Below are 20,116 nucleotides of genomic sequence, written 5' to 3' on the forward strand. Positions count from 1 at the left end.
AAAAAGGGAATTGGAATGTACTAGTAAAACGGGAATCAGGCTTCTCAGGTAGTGCTAGTGGTAAAGAACCTGCCTCCCAGTGCTGGAGATATGAGAGACACAGGTTCGATCCCTGGTTTAGGATGATCCCCTGGAGAAGGGCATGGCAATCCACTCCAGTATTCTTTCCTGGAGAATCCCATGGACAGAGGAGCCTGGCAGGCTGCAATCCATAGGGTCACAGAGAGTTGGATACGACTGAAGGGAGTTACTACTCCTGTCTCCTTCATTGCCAATTACTTCAGGTGAAATCACTACCAATGTAAAAGCTTGCTAATTTTTGATGTACTAAGCTGGAGATATACTAAAACTCATAGAGCCTAAGGATCCATATCTTTTTTGTGTCTAGTATTTTAAGATTGGCTATTCAGTTCCTCAGTCCTGTCCAGCTCTTTGCAGCCCCATGGACTATAGCACATCAGGCTTCCCTCTCCTTCACTATCTCCTGGAGTTTGCTCAAACTCATGTCCATTGAGTCGGTGATGCCATCCAACCATCTCATCCTCTGTTGCCCCCTTCTCCTCCTGCCCTTAATCTTTCTCAGCAGCGGGTCTTTTCCAATAAGTTGGCTGTTTGTATCAGGTGGCCAGGGTATTAGAACTTTGGCATCAGTCCTTCCAATGAATACTGAAAACTGATTTCCTTTAGGATTGACTGGTTTAATCTCCTTGCTGCCTAAGGGACTCTGAGGAGCCTTCTTCAGCACCACTGTTTGAAAGCATCAGTTCTTTGGTGCTCAGCCTTCTTTATGGTGCAACTCTCACACCTGTACATGACCACTGGAAAAACCATAGCTTTGACTATACAGACCTTTGTTGGCAAAGTAATGTGTCTGCTTTTTAATATGCTGTCTAGTTCTTCCAGGGAGCAAGCATCTTTTAATTTCATGGCTGCGGTCACCATCTGCAGTGATTTTGGAGCCCAAGAAAGCAAAGTCTGTCACTGTTTCCATTGTTTCCCCATCTGTTTGCCATGAAGTAATGTGACTGAATGCCACGATCTTAGCTTTTTGAATGTTGAGTTTTAAGGCAGCTTTTTCTTTTTCTTTTTTTTTAAATTTTATTTTTACTTTATTTTACTTTACAATACTGTATTGGTTTTGCCATACATTGACATGAATCCACCACGGGTGTATACGAGCTCCCAATCCTGAATCCCCCTCCCACCTCCCACCCCATATCATCTCTCTGGATCATCCCCATGCATCAGCCCCAAGCATCCTGTATCCTGCATCGAACATAGACTGGCACTTCGTTTCTTACATGATAGTATACATGTTTCAATAAAGCAGCTTTTTCACTCTTCTTTCACCTTCACCCAGAGGCTCTATCGTTCCTCTTCATTTTCCGCCGTTAGGATGGTGTTATCTACGTATCTGAGAGTATTGATATTTCTCCTGGCAGTTTTGATTCCAGCTTGTGATTCATACAGCCCAGCATTTCTCATGATGTACCTTACATGTAAGTTAAATAAGCAGCGTGACAATATACAGTATTTTAAGATGTTGGGCAATCATGATTTAACTTTTTATTGAGAAACAGAGTTAGGAAAAGTAAAATACATAGAGTTAAATTTAAAGCTTTTTGAAAAGTGTTTTTGTTCTTTCATCCAACTGCATCTAAAGTCAGTTGAGGTCTTAGATGAAATATAAATAAGGGATAGTGGGTGGACAGGCTGGTTAGCTGTGATGCACTGTTGAGGTGTCATCTTGCTAATCTGTGTGTGCTACTTGTATTCCTGAAACTATACTCCCAGTACTTACCTGGATAATGAAGAAACACCCATTATATTCATTTTCTAAGAAATTTCAGAAACCATTTGTCTGTATACACAATGTAGATTTGACAAAGTATTCTAAAATACCTCCCAGAGAGTTAAAAATAAGGCTTCTCTAAAAATTTTCACAAGTTCTAAAATAAACTCTGATATACTTTCCAAGTCATCCCCATGGTTCTTACTCCTCCCATTTGTAAAAGGTTAAATTTGATCTTTATAAAAAGATGGAGTCTACTCCCTTAAATCCTAATTTTCTCCGAATTCATATTTTGTAAAAAAAAAATCTAAAACTTGTCAAATCAGGCCTGATATAATATCATTGTTAACTAGTGAGGACAAATACTTATATAATATTAAAAGTATATAATATATACTACTTATCTCACAACAACATCTAATTCTTCACAGTTAGTCTTATTCAGCAACCAGTTTTTAAGTGCCTACAATTATCATGATTCCGTAGTGGATACAACAGAGCATACAGAAATTAGTAGGACCCCGGTGTTCTAGTATTTAGTGTGAAACAGGGCTGTAGATTGTCCCACTTCTTTTAGCCATGAAAGAATAGATTACATTTTGGCCAGGTCTAAGTCCTCATATATTATTTCCCCAATACAGCCAAATCAGATGTTCATTTGTGTAGCTGCCAAGAAGGCTGGAAAGAAGAAAAAATGAGATGAGCTAATTTCACCATCATTAGAAGTAAGGTTATAGTTGGCTTTCATTATGTAAAGACGTGGAGGCAAGATTAAAAAGAAAAGTGAGGTGAAAAATAGAAAAAAGGCAAAGACATCACATATAGTAGAGATAAAGCTCAAACAGAAAAGGAAGTTGAAACTTTTAATTTCCTGAGGTTTCAGGTAATGATAGGCAAATTAAGCTTCAATTTTAGCTGCCTGGGAAAGTTAGATGAATTTTTTTAAAAAAGGAAGAAAAGAAAAAGAAAACGTTGAATATAGTTCCTGGAAAAACCGGCAACATGTTGTTCATTCAGACCATGTAACAGGGATTGTTTGACAAAGAAAGCTCTATCTTAAGCTTTGTATACCTAAAGATTTGTTTATTGAGTAAGTAGTCACTTTCAAATGAAACAGGTACCTGCTACTTCAGAGAATCGCTTAGTAACTACAGCTTTTCATTTTGTTATATAAAGTGTTCCTCTGATTGCAGTAGGTTTGGCAAACACTCTGAGCAGAGTCTGGACCAGGGTTTTTCACTGTATAAATTCATGATTTTAAGATTGTAGCATTGTCAGACTTCTTTGTGGTGACACTTCAATGTCGTCCCAAATCCTGGGAAGAGAATTCATTCAGCTTTTGATAATAAATATAAAGTGGGATTATTTTTTAACAGCATACTAAGTAAGGTTTTTAATTTGATCACATTTAAATTGAGCTAGTTCATCCTAAGGTTTACCAGATTGCCTGCATTTAAAAAACATGGCAAGTTGTGGGTAGATCCAAACAGAGATGAGTGTCAGATGAGAAGGACACACTGGTTGTCATGTCTCATTTATAACTTGTAAATTGGCAGAGTTGCTTTCCATATCAGAGCAATGCAAGTGCAAAGCATTATTATCCACATATATTAATTCGTTGGTACACATGCTCTGTTGTGCAGCATTAGATTTTTAAACTGGATGTTCTTTGATCCAATTTTTGGATACTTCCTAAAGCTAGTAATCAGTATTTCATGTACCCTATTTAAAATGTAGACTTAATAATGACTTCTGTAACACTGTACATGAAATACTAATGTAAGGCTAAATTTAGTTATTTAAAGCCATCCTACTTACACTCTGTTGGTCAGATATGGCTATGTCTTTAAAAAGAGGACATCTACTCACCTTTTCAAAGGAAATTTGAGTAGCATGGTTTCATTCCTATAATTTAACATTTCCTCTTCAAACATTTCCACTAAATAGTACAGGAAGTGAGGACTCATAGAAAGAAAGGGTTAGAAGTATAGATCTCATATATATAGCTTACGTGCCAAGTACTCTCTATGAAAATCTCATCATAATTATATTCTCTTTCAGACTTCATAATAGCCATATTGATCAGTATTACCACATTTTATAGTTCTCAGGTCTCTGACTTTTGGGTTTATATCCATATTCTCCAACCGCTTGGTGCAGTGATAAAGCATTTTATATAATCGCTAATTGACCCTGAATGGAGAGATCTTATATGGATAAGAAGAGGCTAAGCAGGAGAGAAAATGCCACCCTGTTATTAACATCTATTTAAAATAATTTTGTCTTCAGGGTTCTGATACTTTTCTTCTACCTTGTTACTCTTGTTACTTGTGAAGTTTGTTGACACCATTTGCTTATGGGTAAAGCAGCAGACACAATTATTGATGAAGCAGGCTAACATGTATGACTGTATTCACTAATAACTCCTTTTCTGCTGAAGAGACACTTTTTTGAGACCTCATCATACAGATGTACATCCCCTTGGGGTACTGATTATTCTCCCTACCTGTGCTGTCCATGGCTTGCTGTCCCCATTTAATCTAAGCTTTCACCATTTCTTGCCAACGCCACAGTTATAGCCTTCTTTCTAACTGGTTTTCTTTGTATACCATTGATCTGCTATAACTAATTTCAAACAGTAATCATAATGATATTTGTGAAACGTGAATCAAATTATATCATTCTTCTGCCAAAAATTCTTCAATGACTTCTTTTGGTAATTACATGAAAATAAAATCTTCTTATAAGATCTTTTCATAAAGTCTAACCTCTGTTTCCTATACAGTGGTATGTTGGAATTGATACTTTCTGCCTTGTGAGAGCTGATTGTTAAGTAGTCAAGAATTCTTTAAGCCAATGATATCATGTCAGTAGTTTGAAATTGGTCATGGTAGGAGTATTTGCACTACAGAGATCAGTTGTTGTTGGAAAGTCCCTCAGTCATGTGATCCCATGGACTGCAGCACACCAGTCTTCTCTGTCCTTCACCATCTCTCAGAGCTTGCTCAAATTCATGCCCATTGAATCGGTGATGCCATCCAACCATCTCATCCTCTGTTATCCCCTTCTCCTCCTGCTTCAGTCTTTCCCAGCATCAGGGTCTTTTCCAATGAGTCAGCTCTTAGCATCAGGTGGCTAAAGTATTGGATTTTCAGCTTCAACATCAGTCCTTCCAATGAACACCCAGGACTGATCTCCTTTAGGATGGACTGGTTGGATCTCCTTGCAGTCCCTTGGACTCTCTCAAGAGTCTTTTGCAACACCACAGTTCAAAAGCATCAATTCTTCAGCGCTTAGCCTTTTTTATGGTCCAACTCTCACATCTGTACATGACTACTAGAAAAGCCATAGCTTTGACTATATGGACCTTTGTTGGCAAAGTAATGTCTCTGCTTTTTAATATGCTGCCTAGGTTGTCATGGCTTTTCTTCCAAGGAGCAAGTGTCTTTTAATTTCATGGCTTCAGTCAGCATCTGCAGTGATTTTGGAGCCCAGAAAAATAAAGTCTCTCACTGTTTCCATTGCTTCCCTGTCTATTTTCCATGAAGTGATGTGTCTGGGTACCATGATCTACATTTTTTGAATGAGAACCCCATGAACAGAAATCAGAACGTGCTACAGATAAGAACTGTTTCTGTTTTGTGTTTTAGAGAACTGGTGGTTAATCCTTTACCAGCATACCACTGTGGCTGTTGCTTCCTCCCTCTCTCACATAGTGCTCCACTGACTCTGGTTTTATCTATTCTAATAGGTAGGCTTGTTCCCTTCAGTTTAGGGCCTTTACTTGCTCTTCTTGTCTGAATATTCCCTCTTTGGATTTTCCTATGGCTGGCTCCTTGGCACTATTCAGGTCTCAGTCTGGTGTCACCTTCTCATGAGGCTTTCCATGACCATCTTTTAAAAAAATATATTTATTTGGCTGTGTCAGGTCTTGGTTGGGGCATGCAGTGTCTGTAGCTGTGGCAGGTGGGCTTGGTTGCTCTGCAGCATGTGGGATCTTAGTTTCCAGACCAGGAATCAAACCCATTGATTGCAATTGAAACCCAATCTGCAGTGCAAGGCAGATTCTTAACCACTGGGCCTCCAGGGAAGCCCCTCCATGACTATCTTAATCAAAGGACCACCATCCATGTTTGACCACAGTTTCTCAATAACATCAACCTTATTCCTGCTAGAATAATGCCTTTAAAGTCATTTCATCTGGTATTAGTTTGTATTTGGCTGCAAGTCACAGAGAACCAAATAGGTAAGCGTGTATTTGTCTCATAGACAAGAATCATGGGGTTGCACAGCTCAAGGGCAGTGCACAGCTTGGTGATGACAGCAAGGGCTTGGTCCCATCCTTCTTCAAACCCCACCTTCCTCAGCACATGATACTCTTTTCATAATCACAAAATAGCCAGTTCACATCTCAGCAGGTTTGAGCCTGGCAAGTGATGGGGAAAGAGTAAGGGTGCAAAGAACAAAATGCTGACGCATAAGCCAGCTTTTTATCCCTTTAAGAAGCCTTCCTGGAAGCCAGACCCAGTGACTTGACCACTTATTACAACTTGGCCAAATGACAGAAGAGTCTGGAAAGAGAAGTGTGTTTGCTTTCCAGCTTTTGTAGTAGAAGAAGGCAAGGAACATGAGGGTTTGGATGACTTTGGGGTAGATAATTCATGTTGTTTGCCATAATACTCAATAAATCTTTATGAAATTTGTGATGATATGTCTTAAATGACCCAGCTCCATCTTCATCCAAATTCCAGATGCAAATAAAGTCATGGATAAATTCTGCAGTCTAAATGTTAGCAAAGTTAATAAAAAGTCATCATCAAGGAAAGAGAAAATGATAATTGAAGTATTCCAGATGACTGGAAGCTCCTCCCACTTAAGTTTCAATATTTTGTTTTTGGTTATAATATTCAATTATTTTAAAGGAAGTTTTTCAAGAACATGTTATCTTACTATCATCAGGCAGTTGATGATTTGATCATTTTTGATAATTAAAACATGTTCTCAATATGAGCACATTGATTATCAGTTCAGTTGAGTTGCTAAGTCATGTCTGACTCTTTGCAACCCCATGGACTACAGCACGCCAGGCCTCCCTCTCCATCACCAACTCCCAGAGTTCACTCAAACTCATGTCCATAGAGTCAGTGATGCCATCCAGCCATCTTATCCTCTGTCATCCCCTTCTCCCACCCCCAGTCCCTACCAGCATTAGGGTCTTTTCAAATGAGTCAGTTCTTCACATCTGGTGGCCAAAATATTGGACTTTCAGCTTCAACATCAGTCCTTCTAATGAATATTCAGGACTGATTTCCTTTAGAGTAGACTGGTTGGATCTCATTGCAGTCCAAGGGACTCTCAAGAGTCTTCTCTAACACCACAATTCAAAAGCATCAGTTCTTCAGCACTCAGCTTTCTTTATGGTCCAGCTCTCACTTCCATACATGACAACTGGGAAATCCAAAGCTTTGAGTAGACAGACCTTTGTTGGCAAAGTAATGTTTCTGTTTTTTAATATGCTGTCTAGGTTGGTCATAACTTTCCTTCCAAGGAGTAAGCATCTTTTAATTTCATGGCTGCAATCACCATCTGCAGTGATTTTGGCGCCCCCAAAATAAAGTCTGTCACAGTTTCTGCTGTTTCCCCATCTATTTGACATGAAGTGATGGGACTGGATGCCATGATCTTAGTTTTCTGAATATTGAGCTTTAAGCCAACTTTTTCACTGTCCTCTTTCACTTTCAACAAGAGACTCCTTAGTTCTTTGCTTTCTGCCATGGTGTCATTTGTATATCTGAGGTTACTGATATTTCTCCCGGCAATCTTCATTCCAGTTTGTGCTACTTCCAGCCCAGCGTTTCTCATGATGTACTCTGCATATAAGTTAAATAAGCAGGGTGACAATATACAGCCTTGACATACTCCTTTCCCTATTTGGAACCAGTCTGTTGTTCCATGTCCAGTTCTGTTTCCTGACCTGCATACAGGTTTCTCAAGGGGCAGGTCAGGTGGTCTGGTATTCCCATCTCTTTCAGAGTTTTCTACAGTTTATTGTGACCCACAAGTCAAAGGCTTTGGTATAGTCAATAAAGCAGAAATAGATGTTTTTCTGGAACTCTCTTGCTTTTTCGATAATCCAGCGGATGTTGGCAATTTGTTCTCTGGTTTCTCTGCCTTTTCTAAAACCAGCTTGAACATCTGGAAGTTCATGGTTCACGTATTGCTGAAGCCTGGCTTGGAGAATTTTGAGCATTACTTTACTAGCGTGTGAGATGAGTGCAATTGTGCAGTAGTTTGAGCATTCTTTGGCATTGCCTTTCTTTGGGATTGGAATGAAAGCTGACCTTTTCCAGTCCTGTGGCCACTGCTGAGTTTTCCAAATTTGCTGGCATATTGAGTGCAGCACTTTCACAGCATCATCCTTCAGGATTTGAAAGAGCTCAACTGGAATTCTATCACCTCCACTAGCTTTGTTCATAGTGATGCTGTCTAAGGCCCACTTGACTTCACATTCCAGGATGTCTGGCTCTAGGTGAGTGATCAAGCCATCGTGATCATCTGGGTCATGAAGATCTTTTTTGTACAGTTCTTCTGTGTATTCTTGCCACCTCTTAATATCTTCTGCTTCTGTTAGGTCCGTGCCATTTCTGTCCTTTATCGAGCCCATCTGTGCATGAAATGTTCCCTTGGTATCTCTCATTTTCTTGAAGAGATCTCTAGTCTTTCCCATTCTGTTGTTTTCCTCTATTTCTTTGCATTGATCGCTGAGGAAGGCTTTCTTATCTCTCCATGTTATTCTTTGGAACTCTGCATTCATATGGGTGTATCTTTGCTTTTCTCTTTTGTTTTGCTCTTCTCTTCTTTTCACAGCTATTTGTAAGGCCTCCTCAGCCAGCCAGTTTGCTTTTTTGCAGTTTTTTTCTTGAGGACGGTCTTGATCTCTATTTCCTTTACAGTGTCATGAACCTCTGCCCATAGTTCTCAGGCACTCTGTCAAATCTAGTCCCTTAAATCTATTTCCCACTTCCACTGTGTAATCGTAAGGAATTTGATTTAGGTCATACCTGAATGGTCTAGTGGTTTTCCCTACTTTCTTCAACTGAAGTCTGAATTTGGCAATGAGTTCATGATCTGAGCCACAGTCAGCTCTCAGTCTTGTTTTTGCTGACTATATAGAGATTCTTCATCTTTGGCTCCAAAGAATATATCAACCTGATTTCAGTATTGACCATCTGGTCATGTCCATGTGTAGAGTCTTCTCTTGTGTTGTTGGAAGAGAATGTTTTCTATGGTCAGTGCATTCTCTTGGCAAAACTTTATGAGCCTTTGCTCTGCTTCATTTTGTACTCCAAGGTCAAATTTGCCTGTTACTCCAGGTGTTTCTTGACTTCCTACATCTACATTCCAGTCCCCTGAAAAGGATATCTTTTTTGGCTGTTAGTTCTAAAAGGTCTTGTAGGTCTTCATAGAATTTTCTTCAGCATTACTGGTTGGGTCATAGACTTCGATTACCGTGATATTGAATGGTTTGCCTTGGAAACGAACAGAGATCACTGTGTCGTTTTTGAGATTGCATCTGAGTACTGCATTTCAGACTCTCTTTTTGACTATGATGGCTACTTCATTTCTTTAAGGGTTCTTGCCCACAGTAGTATATATGATGTTGATCTGAGTTAAATTCACCCATTCCAGTCCATTTTAGTTCGCTGATTCCTAGAATGTCGACGTTCACTCTTGCCATCTCCTGTTTGATCACTTCCAATTTACCTTGATTCATGGACCTAACATTCCAGGTTCCTATGCACTATTACCATTTACAGCATCAGACCTTGCTTCCATCATCATTCACATCCACAACTGGGTGTTGTTTTTGCTTTTGCTCTGTCTCTTTATTCTTTCTGGAGTTATTTCTCCACTGATCTCCAGCAGTATATTGGGCTCCTACCAACCTGGGTAGTTCCATCTTTCAATATCCTATCTTTTTGCCTTTTCAGACTATTCATGGGGTTCTCAAGGCAAGAATACATTGATATACTGTAATGTATTGAAGGGTTATCTTCCAGGACTTTGAGCAATGTTATGTCTGTTTGCCTCAGTTTGCAATGATGCTGTATTTAAAACATAAATTTGCAATACCTTTATTGTTTTATTTCTAATCCTTTTTAATGGCAAGATAGAAAAATAAATAAGCATGGGCACTGGAATCAGACACATCTGATCTTGAATCCTGACTCTACCATTTCCTAGCTATGTAGCCTTGGACCAGATAATTCATCTTTCTCAGCCTTATCTGTTTTTTAAAATATTTCTTTATTCAGTGAGGACAGTAGTAAGTAATCCTTTTACATGTTTTTGAGGATTTTATAAGGTGATCTAAGGCAAATGAAAGTGAATGATGGTCTTTAGCTCACCTTTTTCTGGAATACATATTAAACTATCTTTAACATACAAAGTGCATTTGTGGACCGCTTCCTGCATCAGCACCACCCAAGATGACTACTAAAAGAGAAAATTTCAAAGCTTCCTCATCAGCCTCTTTTTTTTTTTAATCTTAATTTTTAATAAATGGTACAAGGTTAATTTTTTGTTGTTGTTGACTAAAATTTGAGAACCACTGATTTCAGTCCCAAGCAAAGATTTATTGATCAGATTAGCTTTAATCTCTGTTAACAGGCTTGGATAAGAAGTGCTGGGAATGATTTTAAGAATATGCTTTCCTGAGCCATATCTCGAAATGTAGTCTAGATTCTAGAGCCATAGTGCCAGGATTCAAATCCTAACTTGACAACTTACTAGCTTTTTCTCCAGAGAAGTAATTTTAACTCTATGGGTCTCTGTTTCCTTTCCTGTAAAATGGAGATAATATTACGCACCTCAGAGTGCTCAGAGAAGGAAAATGTTGAACATTCATGCTATACCAAAGTCTATACATGACAGCAATTAGTATTATAAGTAACATTGTTTTTAGAACCCACAGGGTGCACCTTAAGAGGACATATCAGTGATTCTCAACACAGCCACACATTATATCACTGGGGAGCTCTGAAGATTCTGATGCCCAGGCCATATCCAAGAACAATGAAATCAGAAATAATATGTAGCTAGGATCTAGGTATCTGGTTTTTGTTTGTATGTCTGTTTATTTTCAATTCCTGTAGGTGATTCCAGTGGGTAGCAAAGGCTGATAAAAATTCTTCCCTCTCATTTAAAAGCTCTCCAGGGAATTCCTGGAAGTTTAGTGGTTAGAACTCAGTGTTTTCATTGTCAGGACCTGGGTTCATTCCCTGGTTGGGGATCTAAGATCCCATAAGCCAAAATAAATAAATGAATTAAATAGAAGCTCTCTAGATAATTCTGATGATCACTGAATATTACTTGAGAAAGGTATACTGGTAGATGAGGTTAATCTTTATTGAGAAAGGGAAAATAAGAGCTCAGCCTCTGACCAAGAAAGCCTGCAGGACACAGGGCTATTATAAAAGTATTGAATGTTGAAGGAAAAAGCCTCTAAAAGAAAATCTGTTACTGGAATAAAAATAAAGGGCACAGGGTCTGGAATCACTTAGACCCAGACTCCAAACCCAGGTCTCCTATTTGTTAATGAAACACTCAATATCACTATAAGCCTCAATTTTCTCATTGTAAAATGTGGATATTTACTACCACATAAGGTGGTTACGGGCTTTCCAGGTGGCTCAGTGATAAAGAACCCTTCTACCAACGCAGGAGACGTAAAAGGCCGGGTTCAGTTCCTGGTTTTGGAAGATCCCCTGGAAGAGGACATGGAAACCCACTCTAGTATTCTTGTTTGGAGAATCCCATGGACAGAGGAGTCTGGCGGGCTACAGTCCGTGGGGTCACAAAGAGTCAGACACGACTGAAGGGACTTAGCAGGCATGCAGCACGCAAGGTTGTTAGAAGGATACGGTGGGTAAAGAGATGGAAAGCTCTTGGCTAGTAATGACTCCTACTACGTGGACATTAACTAAAGGTTTATTGTTACGGTTGGTTGCTTTTTCAAGTGAGGTTAATGGGATCCAGAGTGTGAAGCAGAATGACGAGGGGCAAGGCCAATGCCCAAGTCCTGTGCTTAGATAACAGGATAGATAATGGAGGTATGAGCCTGAGAGTTGGGAGATGAGAGGAGGAGTTCATTTCAGGAAAAACTTCTGAGATCTTCTTGCTTGCCTAGTGTTTATCAAGCAGCCTCCCCAGTCCTTTTCTAATATTCCTTCCAATGTGAGCTATCCTGGTAAACCCAGACTTCTGTGTTAGTAACCAAATTTTGTAGAAAAGTTTCATGAAATGAGTGTAAGAGTTTCTCAGCAAGAACCTTAAGGGGACTCGTAAACTACACACAATTTATTGTAGTTGTTTTAAGAACAATTATTTCACTTATTGAAAGGTTTATTTGACTTCCTTACAGATCTTGGGTCTTGCAGGTTTCTGGTACTTTTATAGAGCTAAAGGGAATCAGAATTAATTTAAAACTCCATTTAAACTGCATTTTAACATCCAATTTGTCACTCACCACATCTTTGCAGCACCAGCCAGACCTAGGCTGGAAGGACCCAATCTCTGCCATTCTTAGTCTTGGGGCTTCTTTTGGCTTTTACCAACTGCTGTATGACCTCACATTGCTAGATTCGCTTGGGTGGGTGCCAGCGAGTTGGCTCTGGTGCCAGTGCTCGCCAGTCTCCACCTCTGACCAGATGGCAGGGGCAGGCAGATCACCTGTGCGGCCAGGAAAGCGGTTGTCTCCCCCAGTGGCTGCAGGAGCACTCCTTGCTTGGCTCATTGGAGAGAAGAAAAGACCTAGTATTTTGTCCAAAATTAAGGACTCAACAATTCTTCATACATTTTTTTTTTTCATCTCACAGTTACCTCTTCATACGTACTGGAAAAGGCCTATGGTATAATGTAACAGAACTGGCCCAGCTTTTAGTAATTTTTGGTGGAGTGAAGGATGACTAGTTTCCTTGATAGCTCATTTTTGAACAGTAGTTCTCAATTTTGAATGGTCATAGGAATCATCTGGAATCTTAAGGAACCTGATGACTGAATCTCACACATAGAGATTGTGAATACAATCATACAAGTCTGGGGAGAAGGCTGACTTTACGACTCCACAGTGGTCAGGGTGACCAGCCTTTGCTAGGAGCTGTGTTGCAGAATAGGGTAGATACTTGACACTACTTATTTTCATTTATGGACTTTTATCAATCATTCCAAGACTCTCAAAAGAATCCCATTCAGTATCCTGTTATATAGGGTGTCAAAGAATAATAGAAAGTGCAAGAGTTTTGGGAATGCTGGGACGAAAGGAAACCGGAACTGCCGTTTTAATCATATCTCTTTAAAACAGTATCTGTGCAACAACAACTTCAGAATCACGTGACTCTTGGGACTGATATATACACACTACTCCACAGAAAACAGGTAACTGATAAGAACCTACTGTATAGCACAGGGAACTCTACTTAATACTCAGTAATTACCTATGTGGGTAAAGAATCTTAGAGTGGATCTATGTTTATGTGTAACTGATTCACTTTGCTGTACAGCAGAAACTAATACAACATTTTAAATCAACCATACACTAATAAATTTTTTTTTATAAAGCTAAAACTAAAAAAAAAAAAATCACTTGAATAATTTTAAAATTCCTGAGCCTTATCCTCATGCCTCCTTAGTCAATGTCCCTCAAGTGGCAGTTGGGGAGGGATGTCAAGAACCTATATTTTAATACATTTCCCCAGGTGATTCTTAGGCACACTCATGTTTTAGAGCCATTCATTTCTAGCAGAGGTTCTCAACATGCACATTTGAATCACATAGGGCTATAAAAACACCCATGCCAACTAAACTACGGGTTCTCAAACATGGCTTTTATCAACCATTGGCATCACCTTGAAGGCTTCCAAAAGCCCTTGCTCAGGCCCCACCCTATGCCAGTCACACTGGAATCTCTCTGTGAGACCCAGGCATCCATGATTGTCAAAGCTCTCCATGTGGTTCCAGTCTGAAGCCAGGATTGAGAACCACTATACCATATATTGTGGTTTAATTCATTTGGGTGAGTCTCAGGCATTAATAACTTATTATGGCAATCATTTTGCAATATACATATATCAAATAATTATGTTGTACACTTAAACTAACACAATGTTCTGTGTCAACTATGTCTAAATGAAACTGAGGGGAAAATAAATAATTTCTAAATGTACCCCAGGTAATTTTAAAGTGCAGCCCAAGATAAGAACTCCTGAACAGTCATTTTCAGCTTTCTGAATTTCCAGTTCAGTCACTTGATACCGTTTAGCCTACACATTCAGGCTTTCATCCTTCCTGCACATCAGACCCAACCCAGTCTTGACCAAAGCTGATAGTGATCTGGAGGCTTATTCTCAGGAGAAGTTAGTTATATGTCCACCTAGACATAGGCCTCGACCCCCTTCTTTTCTAGTCTCATCAACTAATCTATCATTCATTCAACAAATATAAACACCCAGTATTTGTCAAGGACTCTTCATTGAACTGTGGATACAATGATAAATAATACACTGCTCCTGACCTCTCAAAAATCTTATGTATTTGCAGGCTAAAGGAGGGAGACATACATACAAAAAGAGCTCTAGCAGAGAGTAGTAATTATTACAATGGATAAGTGACCAAAGGACTGTGGGAATACCAATATGATAGCAACTAAACCTGCCTTGGAGAGTCAGGGAAGACATGTCTAAGGAGAGGCTATCTAGGCCAAGTCTTCCCTACATGACCTGTCACGCCCTCCATGATGTGATTTCTCTCTACTGTATTTCTTGCTACTCTTGACCTGGTTTCAGCTTCGAACATATTAAACTCTCAGTTCTTTGACTGCCCCACACTCTCTTGATAAAACTTCAGTAGTCTGTGTTTGTTTGCCTGGAACTTTTTTCTCCTTTTCTTCATCTGTACCTCTTACCTAGGGCTCCGCTTAGCCGTTATTTTCACAAAGAGCTCCTCACTGACCTCCTGGATGATGATACGTGTCCTGGTTAGACATCCGTGTACTAGCCTATAGAGCTGCTTTTATAGCTCATGCCCCCTTTATTAGGTATCTGTGATCCTTCAGACCTGTGAATGCCATGAAAGCAAGAACAACCAGTGGTCTCCATTACCAGTGTCTCTCATGCCTGGCACTACAGGATGAATAAATTATTGCATTCCAGGAACAGCCGATGATACGTTCAAAATCACAGAGACATGGTGTTCTGTGTTGTGCTCTAGAATAGCAAAAACTTTGGATAATCAATGTATACGTTTGGCAGGAGGAGGTTTTTAGTGATGAGTCAGAAGAGGTTGGTTGTTAAGGGCTTTGTATGTATTCCTAAATGGTCTGAACTTCACCCTGTGCAACAGGAAGCCAGAAATAGGTTTTATAACCTTATAATAATGAGGTTTATCACTCTACGAGCAGTGTGGAGAGTGGACTGAAAAAGAAAAGCCATTTAAAGAACATTAGGAGATATTCTAGTCCCTAGGTGAAAAATAATAAAGGCTTCCCTGAAGTAATAAAGCACAGGGTTTCCATTCAAAAGGTATTTTGAGATTGAACCTATAGCACTTGCTGACTAATTACATGTGCGGGTGAATGTAAAAATGATGCCATGGTCTAGCTTGGAAGACAGGCTGAGTGGAGATGCTATTAATGGAAATATGGCTGGGTGGAGATGCTATTAATAGAACTATGGAATGTAAGAAGAGAAGAGCTACTTTCAGTAAAAAATATAACAAGCACGGTTTTAAACATGTTGAGAGTTCCAAGTACCTATTGGAATCTAGATAGAGTCTTTCATGTAGTTAGAAGTACATACAATTCTCAGCTTGGTATCTTATTGATTGTGGATGTGACTGATTTTGTCCAACTGACTATATTGACTTTCAGTTAATGTACAGAAAGACAGGTTTTTGAAACTGACAGTGTCTTACTGATTTCATGATTTGTGCTTCCTTGAGCCATAATTGGCAATACTTCAAGGGAGTCTCCATTAAAGTTACTTTTTGGTTCTTTGATTAAATACATAAACCTATGCCAACCCCACCGGAATTTTTAGGTGGTAGCAATGCTTCCCCTGATAGCTCAGTTGATAAAGAATCTGCCTGCAATGCAGGAGACCCCAGTTCAATTCCTGGGTCAGGAAGATCCCCTGGAGAAAGGATAGGCTACCCACTCCAGTATTCTTGGGCTTCCCTTGTGGCTCAGCTGGAAAAGAATCTGCCTGCAATGCGAGAGACCTGAGTTCAATCCCTGGGTTGGGATGATCCCCTGGAGAAGGCAAAGGCTACCCACTCCAGTATTCTGGCCTAGACAGTTCCATGGACTGTATAGTCCATGGGGTCACAGAGAGTCAGACACGACTGAGTGACTTTCACTTTCAGTCTTATTATGGGTGACTATACTGTTATGCTTTTTTCCCTCATCTGATTGTGTGTCCAGAAAAGAAGCATGTCTTATTTTTCTTGTCAGTTTTAGTGCCAAGTATACAAAGTGATGGATGGATGGATGAATTATTTATTTAATTAATTAATAATCTGATGGCAGGGATATGGGTACTTCCTGGAGTTAATCACGTAGGAATTGAAAATCTCTGTATGTAATGTCTCAGTGTCTTTTCAGTGAGTTATTGGCCACAGCAACAGAGGTAGAAGAGATCACTGTAAATATTTTTTAAATGGCCTTCATCTTATCATTTTCTCTTGACAGTACAAAACTGTCCTGGGAATTTAAAAGCTATGGTTATAAATGACTGTGTTTCTTGATATATATCATCAGGTGAAAGAGAAGCATTTGAGCTAATTGTTGTTGAAAAACTCTTCTGGTGCCAAGAGACAGCTAGGTGGGTACATGATCAGATTTTTATTTTCAGAAGATAACTTTATGGATCATATGAAGTGGCTGGAGGAGAATAAATGATTCCAGTTGGAGAGAGGACAGATGATGTTGAGGGTCTGCAATAATGCAATGGCAGTAAAATGGAGAGAGCTCGTTCATTCATTTATAAATATGATATGAAGCATTTATTTACTGTTTTACACCAGACTCTGAGGATGCAGTGGTGAATAAGCCTAGTTAAATTCTTACCCTCAAGGAGATTACAGACAAGTAGAGAAGATGCACATAAATCAGATCATCATAATAATAAATGTAAAAATGCAGGTTTGATAAATTTGAAATGAGAAAAGAAAAACTGAAAAAAAAAAAGCCTCTCAGAGATAAAATTGACAGAACTCATTTCGTTATTGGGGTATCAGAATATACAGAAGACCTGCTTCCTGCTCTTCTTTTTTGAAAGAATATTCAGACTAAAGTGTAACAGAAATAACATATGAGAAATACCACTGAGGAAGACGTATTATATGACAAGTGGTATGGAACAGATTTAAATGACCTTTTACCAAAAGATGAGATCAAAAAACTATGCATTGTAAATTCTGGTTTTGCAATAAATTCCACTTACTTTTCATAGTCACTGTTTAATTGGAGTAATGGTGCTTTTGATAAGATACAGTTTACTCCATGTCTCTCTCCATTTTGATTTTTTTTTTTCATTCAGATGTTGCCAGAGCAATTGAATTACTGGAAAAACTACAGGAATCTGGAGAAGTACCAGTGCACAAGCTACAATCCCTCAAAAAAGTGCTTCAGAGTGAGTTTTGTACTGCTATTCGAGAGGTATGGGACTAATATTTTTATAACTATATTCTGCTCTATGCCTTCTGAATAGAAAGCATGTCTTTTCCACACAAACAGTTGAACTAGTTAAGAATGTAACTGCATCTTAAGCTTTCTGTTTTTAACTGCTTAGACAGATGATAAAATATAATGTAGTCTGCTAAATTCCAAAATTAGATTCAGTTAGGATTTATGCATTCATGTAAAACCAAATGTTGAGCTTATGGTACCCATGAAGTGACTATTTCAGTGGGTGACTCTGACACATAGTCTAAACTTTTTGGTAGTCACTTGAAGTCATCTGGAAATTCAGGTAGAAGTAGTCATCATTAATGGGGACTGAGGTTTTCTTAAAAGAACACTCGACTAAATCTTTTTCAGGTAAATCTGAAAGAGTAACTCACTACTGACTAAACTTATAGTTATCTGAAAATTACTGTCTAGTGCAGTAATGGGAACAGGCTGATATGCTATTCAACAAATCTTTGTAGTGCTTTCCTGTTAATGATTTCAAAAAGCCTGAGGTAGAATAAGTGTGTTTAAAATGACTGTTTGCATTTTTTATTAATTTGTGGTGAAATTGACTAGTCAATTAATGAATTTCACTGGTTATAAGATAGTTCACTTAAGGTATATACTCTACAGTGCTTTCTTCAGTAAGCCCATCACCTCTTCCACATTTATTTAGCACCTAAAGTACATATATGCAGCATTATTTATCCTGCCCGAAGTCCTCAGTAGTAAATTACGTACTGTCATCCTTTCCAAAAGTCAGTTGAACCCAATGGCTGCCAAAAGAGTCTGTGTAGCAGAGGGCATGCAATCTCTCAGAGATGCTTGTATCAACCTTCCTCTTAAAAAAATTTTTTTTTGACATAAATGCATTGCTATATTTATTTATTATTTATATGTTTATTTTTGGCTGTGCTGAGTCTTTGTTGCTGGGGGACTTTAGTTGTGGAGAGCGGGCTCTACTCTCTAGCTGTGGTTTGTGGACTTCTCTTATTAGTAGTGACTTCTCTTGATTGTAGTGACTTCTCTTGTTGCAAAACATAAGTTCTAAGGGTGCTGGCTTCAGTAGTTGCAGACAAGGGCTCAGGAGTGCGACTTACTGCCTCTCGGGTATGTGGACTTCAGCAGCTGTGACACAAGGGTTCACAAGCTGTGGCTCGCAGGCCCTAGAGAGTGCCAGCTCCAGTAATCATGGCACGCAGACTCAGTGGTTGTGACTCGCAGGCTCCTGTGCGCCAGCCAGTAGTGGCACGTGGGCTTCGTTGCTCCATAGCATGTGGGATCTTCCCAAACTGGGGATTGAACCTGCATCCCCCGCATTGGTAGGCAGATTCTTATCCACTGTACCATGAAGGAAGTCCTCAGCCTTCCACTTTGCGACTATACTTGTGGTTAATGCATGTTCTCTGCCTGAATAGCGCTAGTTTCTGAGTTGTCACTAAGTAGAAAGCCTCATGTGACCAACATTAAGATACACAAAACCTCTCTCACTGTGTATTTAAGCCATGCCTACCCAATGAGGTTACTATTTGAATTTTGCTAGGATTTGACTTAGACGGTACTTGTGCTAAATCTTTACTACGTGAGGTTGTTAACTACTTAATTTGTGTTTATAGTGAATGCAGTTTAAGGAAGTAGCCATAATTCTATCTCTAAGTTTTAATCTGTGAATTTTACCAAAGACTAAAAGAAAATTTCTCCAAGTGTATGAATTCTTGGCCATCCACTGCCCAGTGGGAAAGGTATAAGATACGTAGAAGCCCCACGGGCCTCCCGCAGTCACTCTGTAGACTAAGGCCACATCCCCTATACACTCTTTTCTTCCTTCACAGAGTGATACTCCCCTGAGATTTGGTGGCTGACTTTTCATCTTATTCTGTCCCCTTTCTACTGAATTAAGTAAAGAATAGTATCCATTAAATGTATCTCTTTGCTCACTGGGAATTTGATTTGTGATCCATGTAAAGTCTCCACTTTTATGGAACTTAAATTCCAGTGCAAGAATGATGATTAATAAATATATAATACAATGTCAGAAAATGGCACTATGGAGAGAAATGAAGCAGGATTAGGGGAGTACGGGTAGGACTCTCTTAAATTAGAGTGGTCAGAAAATAATTGAAGTCATGGAACAAATCACACAGGTATTGGAGGGGATAGTGTTCCAGGCAGAGCAAACCACAAGTGAAAAAACTCAGAGACAAGAATTATCTTATCTATGGAAGCAACAGTCCAAAAGCCAGCTATGCCTTCAGTGAAATAAGAAAGGTAGGCTTCCTAGAGGCAGCTGCTGCTGCTGCTGCTGCTAAGTCGCTTCAGTCATGTCCAACTCTGTGTGACCCCATAGATGGCAGCCCACCAGGCTTCCCCGCTCCTGGGCTAGGGAGCAGGAAACACAAGGCCTCACAGGCCAGGGTTAGAACGCTGGATTCTATCCTAAGCATGATAGGAAGCCCTTGGGGCATTTTGACCTCACCTGCTCAGCTTTTAAAAAATGCTTTTCTGACTGCTGAGAATACATGGGTCCGTGCAAGAGTAGAAACAAAGAGATCAGTAGTAAGGTAATGAGCAGTTCAGGAGATGAGATGATGGCAGCCTGG

At 39.4% G+C, this 20,116-nt stretch overlaps 1 protein-coding gene across 1 annotated transcript in view; it reads left to right on the forward strand.

The window, feature by feature from the left end:
* LIN7A (lin-7 homolog A, crumbs cell polarity complex component) overlaps positions 1 to 20,116 on the forward strand; it is a 155,381-nt gene that overhangs the window by 28,449 nt on the left and 106,816 nt on the right. Inside the window, exon 2 of the mRNA XM_040234497.1 lies at positions 17,386 to 17,504. Coding sequence (XP_040090431.1) covers positions 17,386 to 17,504 — 119 coding nt within the window. The remainder of the gene's footprint in view (positions 1 to 17,385; positions 17,505 to 20,116) is intronic.

Source organism: Oryx dammah, unplaced genomic scaffold (assembly GCF_014754425.2).
Source record: "Oryx dammah isolate SB20612 unplaced genomic scaffold, SCBI_Odam_1.1 HiC_scaffold_29, whole genome shotgun sequence".
Lineage (NCBI taxonomy): Eukaryota > Metazoa > Chordata > Mammalia > Artiodactyla > Bovidae > Oryx > Oryx dammah.